This window comes from Limulus polyphemus, unplaced genomic scaffold (genome assembly GCF_000517525.1).
Source record: "Limulus polyphemus unplaced genomic scaffold, Limulus_polyphemus-2.1.2 Scaffold2218, whole genome shotgun sequence".
In the NCBI taxonomy this organism is placed as follows: domain Eukaryota; kingdom Metazoa; phylum Arthropoda; class Merostomata; order Xiphosura; family Limulidae; genus Limulus; species Limulus polyphemus.
In genome coordinates this window covers 44,292-51,589 of record NW_013667828.1, presented here as the reverse complement: position 1 = coordinate 51,589, position 7,298 = coordinate 44,292, and the positions used below count along the sequence as shown (strand labels likewise).

At 32.3% G+C, this 7,298-nt stretch overlaps 1 protein-coding gene across 1 annotated transcript in view; it reads right to left on the bottom strand.

Annotated features, from left to right (window-relative positions):
- The window catches only part of LOC106466309 (rabphilin-3A-like), a 61,457-nt gene that overhangs the window by 14,106 nt on the left and 40,053 nt on the right, over nt 1-7,298 (bottom strand). The window contains exons 11-13 of the mRNA XM_013926580.2: nt 6,563-6,642; nt 3,895-3,969; nt 1,194-1,303 (exon numbers count right to left, since the gene is read on the bottom strand). Of these exons, the coding sequence (XP_013782034.1) occupies nt 1,194-1,303; nt 3,895-3,969; nt 6,563-6,642 (265 nt within the window). The remainder of the gene's footprint in view (nt 1-1,193; nt 1,304-3,894; nt 3,970-6,562; nt 6,643-7,298) is intronic.

Sequence of the window (7,298 nt, the reverse complement as noted above, 5' to 3'; positions counted from 1 at the left end):
TACAGATAAGGAACACATACACATGCTACACTGACTTCACCTTCCAAATACAGATAAGGAACACATACACATGCTACACTGACTTCACCTTCCAAATACAGATAAGGAACACATACACACACTACACTGACTTCACCTTCCAAATACAGATAAGGAACATATACACACACTACACTGACTTCACCTTCCAAATACAGATAAGGAACATATACACATACAACACTGACTTTACCTTCCAAATACAGATAAGGAACATATACACATGCTACACTGACTTCACCTTCCAAATACAGATAAGGAACATATACACATACAACACTGACTTCACCTTCCAAATACAGATAAGGAACACATACACATGCTACACTGACTTCACCTTCCAAATACAGATAAGGAACATATACACATACAACACTGACTTCACCTTCCAAATACAGATAAGGAACACATACACACGCTACACTGACTTCACCTTCCAAATACAGATAAGGAACATATACACACACTACACTGACTTCACCTTCCAAATACAGATAAGGAACATATACACATGCTACACTGACTTCACCTTCCAAACATAGATAAGGAACATATACACATACAACACTGACTTCACCTTCTAAATACACATAAGGAACACATACACATGCTACACTGACTTCACCTTCCAAACATAGATAAGGAACACATACACATGCTACACTGACTTCACCTTCCAAATACAGATAAGGAACATATACACATGCTACACTGACTTCACCTTCCAAACACAGATAAGGAACATATACACACATGCTACACTGACTTCACCTTCCAAATACAGATAAGGAACACATACACATGCTATCTTCTGATCTTATCAGTGTTGCCGATACTATTAAATGGAGTTAGTAAGTGACAGGTGTTTGTTTCTTTAAAACATTGTGACAAACTCTGACATGTGAGGTGAGGGTAATAAGCTGTGAATGTTCCTACTTTGTTTTCGAAAAAAAAAGAGAGTCCAGTAATGACTTTTGGGGGTCATTTGTTAATTAGAAGTCACTATATGAATGATATATACATTAAAGATTTTGAAGTGGAACACAGGAAAACAGACTTAGCTTATCATTATATTAGGCAATTACTGAAGTGATTATGGTAACAATTAACTAGTATATAACACTGTGTTTGTAAAATGTACTTAAGAAACTCACCTGATTGTCTTCTTTGATATTTCATAATCTGTAATTCCATAATAAGAAACTGTTTCGTTGAATTCAGGGTTAAGTGTCTTATGTACAGTCCTTGTTCTTAGTTTGTTGGCCTAAAACAAAAACTATGATAGTGACTTTTCCAGTATGATCACTGAAATAAAAGCAAATTTTCTCACACAAATGAACTTAATTTTAGCTCTGCAGCTTGTTTTAAAATGTACAATGTATTTGCAAGTCCTGTGAGTAAATTGTAGTCTTTTTTTTTAAACTGAGATATATTAAAACATGAAACTAGCAACCAGCCTGTGTTCAAATGAACAAATAATGAAGCATACCTCTTACATCATGTTTACCCCTGAAGAAGAAAGGTCCACCTTTCGTATGCACTCAGGTTATAAGGTTTTATATTGAACCTGCATGTTTTTCTGACATCATGAGCTTACACTATAAAGTGTTGATCAGAGTATCTCGGACACATTATAATTTATAGAAAGCAACCATAAACTTCAGAACAAAGTTGTTTTTTATTTATTTATGTTGTTTAACATTTAGTTTGTACAACTTCTTCATAAGCAACTTGCTACTTAAACTGGTTGGTGTACACTGAACGCAAAAATAACAATCTTCTTACAGTCATGACTGTAACAACAACTATCTTCTTACAGTCATGACTGTAACAACAACTATCTTCTTACAGTCATGACTGTAACAACAACTATCTTCTTACAGTCATGACTGTAACAACAACTATCTTCTTACAGTCATGACTATAACAACAACTACCTTCTTATAGTCATGACTGTAACAACAACTATCTTCTTATAGTCATGACTATAACAACAACTATCTTCTTACAGTCATGGCTGTAACAACAACTATCTTCTTACAGTCATGGCTGTAACAACAACTATCTTCTTACAGTCATGACTATAACAACAACTACCTTCTTACAGTCATGGCTGTAACAACAACTATCTTCTTACAGTCATGGCTGTAACAACAACTATCTTCTTACAGTCATGACTATAACAACAACTACCTTCTTACAGTCATGAAACATTAAGCAAAATAAAAACAACAACCTTGTCATTGAGTTTATGGGAGTTTTCTTTACAGTACAATAAATGTAAAACTTCCCTGGATTGTTGATGACAATCTTGTGCACTTTCATATATTTTAATACTAATATATAATAGATGGCAATAATAAATTTAAATAATGTTATGAGAATTATCAATATTCAGAGTTATCATATTATAACTAAGTACAAGATTTCAGTTTTTATGTTGAAAAATACTGAAACAACTAGAAATAAAAGATCAATCATAAGTATTTGGAAGAAACAAAAATATAAACTTTTCTTACAAATGTCATATAAAAGGAATTATTTTTGTTCATTAAAAAAGATTTATACCTCATCTGCTCATACCATGTAGTAATATTCATTATTTATAAGCACAATTAAAAGATAAATAATTCAATCACAGTTTGACCCCCAGTGGCACAGCTGTATGTCTGTGGACTTACAATGCTAGAAACTGGGTTTCAATACCCATGGTTGGCAGAGCACAGATAGCCCATTGCATAGCTTTGTGCTTAATTACAAACAAACAATCAACTGTTCACAGCCAATACTATTTACAAGCAGGTTGTCCATTGAAATATAAACTTTCTGTCATGACCATCATCAAAGTTTTCCTCTATGTTCCTTACACAATCATAACTTGCTAAGTTCATAGTTTAGTTGTACTTTGTAGTTTCTATAGTTTCTAATGGTTGGACAATCTTAAGGTATGATCTTGTAAGCATTAAATAAAACTAGCAACATATAACAATACCTTTGTTATCAACAGTGTTATTGTTAGCAGTAAGTAATACTGATGTTGGTACAGCACTAGGTAATGGTACCTTTGTTATCAATGGTATTACTGTTAGCAGTAAGTAATACTGATGTTGGTATAGCACTAGGTAATAGTACCCTTATTATCAACAATGTTATTGTTAGCAGTAAATAATACTGATGTTAGTATAGCACTAGGTAACAGTACCTTTGTTATCAACAGTGTTATTGTTAGCAGTAAGTAATACTGGTGTTGGTATAGCACTAGGTAACAATACCTTTGTTATCAATAGTGTTATTGTTAGCAGTAAATAATACTGATATTGGTATAGCACTAGGTAACAGTACCTTTGTTATCAACAGTGTTATTGTTAACAGTAAGTAATAATGATGTTAGTATAGCACTAGGTAACAGTACCTTTGTTACCAATAGTGTTATTGTTAGCAGTAAGTAATACTGATGTTGGTATAGCACTAGGTAACACTAACCTTGTTATCAACAGTGTTATTGTTAGCAATAAGTAATACTGATGTTGGTATAGCACTAAGTAACACTTAGCTTTTGCTATTGCTAGATAACACTGTTGTTTTAATAGCACTAGATAACATGGCTTTGTTGGCATTAGATAACACTGCTATTTTTCGTGATAACTAACACAAACATTGTTAACACTAGATAATGCTGATTTTACAAGTGCTAAATAACACTGAGATTGTTGGTACTAGACAACACTGACTTGGTCGATGCTAGATAACACTGATACTTCTAACACTAAATAACACTGAGATTGTTGGTACTAGACAACACTGACTTGGTTGATGCTAGATAACACTGATACTTCGACACTAAATAACACTGACCTTGCTTGCACCTGGTAAAAGATGGAGTTTAACGTAGGGATCAGAGAATCCATTGTAATCCATGGCTTTTAAACCCTGAGGAAATTTAAAAAAAGCATCAACATAAATTTAGAAATGTAAAAGAGTAATTTTTAAATCAGTTCTATTAAAGAACATTGTAATTAAAACTTACTTCTTAATTACTAGTTGGCATTAGAGGCTATGTTTGAAGTCTGTTTCATTAAAATATGACTGCTCAGTAAAGATGATCATAACCAGGACTTCTATATTATCATTCCAAAACATGCCTTTATATAAATGTTTGAAGTTTGTTTCATTAATAGTCAATGTTTATGATCTGGAAACTGTTCACAGTATTTTTATTGTGAGAAATATCAAAACACATAATGTAGGAAAACTAATCAGGACAACGTTTTCAATATTCTTGTTATAGGAACTTTCACAAATGTAATGTAGGAAAGCTATCCAGGACAATGTTCTCAATATTTTTGATGTAGGAAATATCAAAACATGTAACATACAAAACTTATTCAGGACACTCTTAATATTCTTGATGCAGGAAATATTGAAAAACGTAATGCAAGAAAGTACTTCATGACACAATTGTCAATATTCTTTATGAAAGAAATATCGATATACATAATGTACGAACACTATGGGAATTATAGAAACACACAATATAGGATAGCTATCCAGGACAATGTTCTCAATATTATTTACATGGGAAATATTGATAAACACAATTTAGGAAAGTTACACAAGACTCCATTCTCAACATTCTTGATGCAAGAAATACTAAAACATGTAATATAGTAGATCTAATCAAGACACCATTCTCAATATTCTTGAAATAAAATATATCAAAACACATAATGTATAGAAGCTATCAAGAACACCAGTCTAAATGTTCTTGATGTGAGAAATATTGAAACACATAATGTAGGAAAGCTAAACAGAACACTTTTCTAAGTATCTTGATGTGAGAAACATTAATAAACGTAATTTATGAAAGCTAACCAGGAAAGCAGTCTCAATATTATTAATATGACAAACATCAAAACATATAATGTAGTTAGTTATGCTATCCAGAAAACTTTTCTTGATATTCTTGAGGTAGGAAGTATTGAAACACATAAGGTACGAAAGCTGCTCTGGAAACCATTTTCAATATTCTTTTGTTGGGAAATATTGAAAGCTATTCAGAACACTATTCTCAATAAACTTTATGTGTAAAATAATAAAAATACATAATGTGGGAAAGCTAACCAGGAGACTATTCTCAACAATCTTCATGTGTAAAATAATAAAATACATAATGTGGGAAAGCGAACCAAGGCCCACATTATGTATTTTGTTATTTTACACATAAAGATTATTGAGAATAGTCTAATAGTCTCCTGGTTAGCTTTATCAATAATTTTTTATGTGTAAAATAACAAAATACATAATGTGGGAAAGCTATCCAGGACACTGTTGTCGGTATACTTGTTGTAGGAAACATCAATATAAGTAATGCAGGAAAACTATTTAGGACATAGTTCTCAATATTCTTGATGTAGGAAATGACAAAATGTATAATGTAGGAAAGCTTGATGTGAGGAATATCAAAACCTGTAATGTAGGAATACTAGCCAGGACACCATTTTCAATATTCCTTATGTAGGAAACAACAAAACACATAATAAAGGAAACCCATTTTCTTTTTCTCGTCAGAAATATTGAAAAATTTAATAATGAAAATTTATTTCATCTTTTTTTTTAATGAAAATAACAACTGAGTAAGTGCCCCTTTAGGTTAGAGCATAAGTGGAGCTATGGGTTGGTGAACTGAGTAAAGGTAACACATTTCTTGGGGCCAGGGACAAGAATAACATAGTTATCATACATTGCATAATGTTCTTTAGTCTTATTTTGTGGGTTTTACATTAGAACAAATACTTAACTTTAAAAATGTTCAGTAAGTTTAGCCTCAAGACATTCGAGTGCATATAGGGTTAAGAATGTTGTAAATTTGTTTAGGATTCTTATGAAATTGTTTTTGTCTATGTCACCACATTCAGTCATGTTGTATCTGACAATCATGTAATTTAACAGCAGCCTTACAGTCCAGCACCCATTTTAACAGTCCAATCTCAGAAACACATAGGCATTTTTGTCTGGTAACTTAACAGGTATGTCTACATGTGAAATACCATGAATACTCATTTCCTTTTCCAGTTGCTTGAAGCATGCAACAGTTGGATGAATATGTCATGAAAGCAGCTTGTGTAGTATTTTCCAGAAGATCCTTCTTGATTTTCTTGCATACTGTTGCTTGAAACATGTGGACTTCTTTTTCCACTGACATTTGTGTTTGTGAATTATCACCTGTTTACCATGGTTGGAGTGTAATTTGTCTCAGGTCTCTTTCTTTATGGTTCTGATATGCCAAGTTGATCTATATTCCTTTGTTTCTCAATGCCATTAAGTACAAGGGATATCCGCATCTTGGTAAATCTACATATTTAATCTAAACACATCTTTATGATCTGAGTTTATGAATATGTTTCATCTGATAGGGGTGTTACATAACTTTCCCTAAAGCAAATAAATTTCAGTTGCATCACACTACCTATAAAATTCAACCTTTTATTATATGATCTAAAGTGCTGTAAGACATACTACTTACTTTGGCTCTGTGAATCGTACAGTGAAGTGCCTGGTCTGATGGGTCATACATCAAAGTGAATTCCAAACTCCCTAAATTAGCTGGAAAATAACATTCATATCAGTACTAACCACAGAATTCTATATCTTGTTAAGGATGTACAAACTGTCCTCAAAACTACATAAATAATAAATGATAATCTATAATAATGAAAAGGTGTGTCTGTGTGTGTGTGACCACCATAGCTCCAAGAGGAAAGAATCTAGCAACCTGAAATTTTGTATCCATACTAAGTGGACCATGAGGGTGTGTACCTAGGTATTATTAATTATCTTATCCATATGCGTGCATGCATGCGCATTCTTCTAATGAGGCAAGCTAGAGAAAAACCACATAGAATAACAACTTTAATATATAGAAAAGCCACTGTGTTTTGGTAACAAAGTGTTCCAACAATGGCTTTTATGTCATGTTGCTTAGCAACAAAAATATATGTTATACTTTTATGCTAATATGGGTTAAGAATACACACACTGACATAGTCATCTAGAATATATCAACCTAATAACCCGAGCGAAGCCGGGTATTTTCACTAGTTGTATGTATGTGTGTGTGTGTATGTATATATATATATATATATATATATATATATATATATATATATGTATATGTAGTGTTAGTTATTATATTATTATACTACTACTTCGTCGTAGGTTAAGGTTAGGTTTACGTTACGTTACGTTACGTTGTTTAGTTT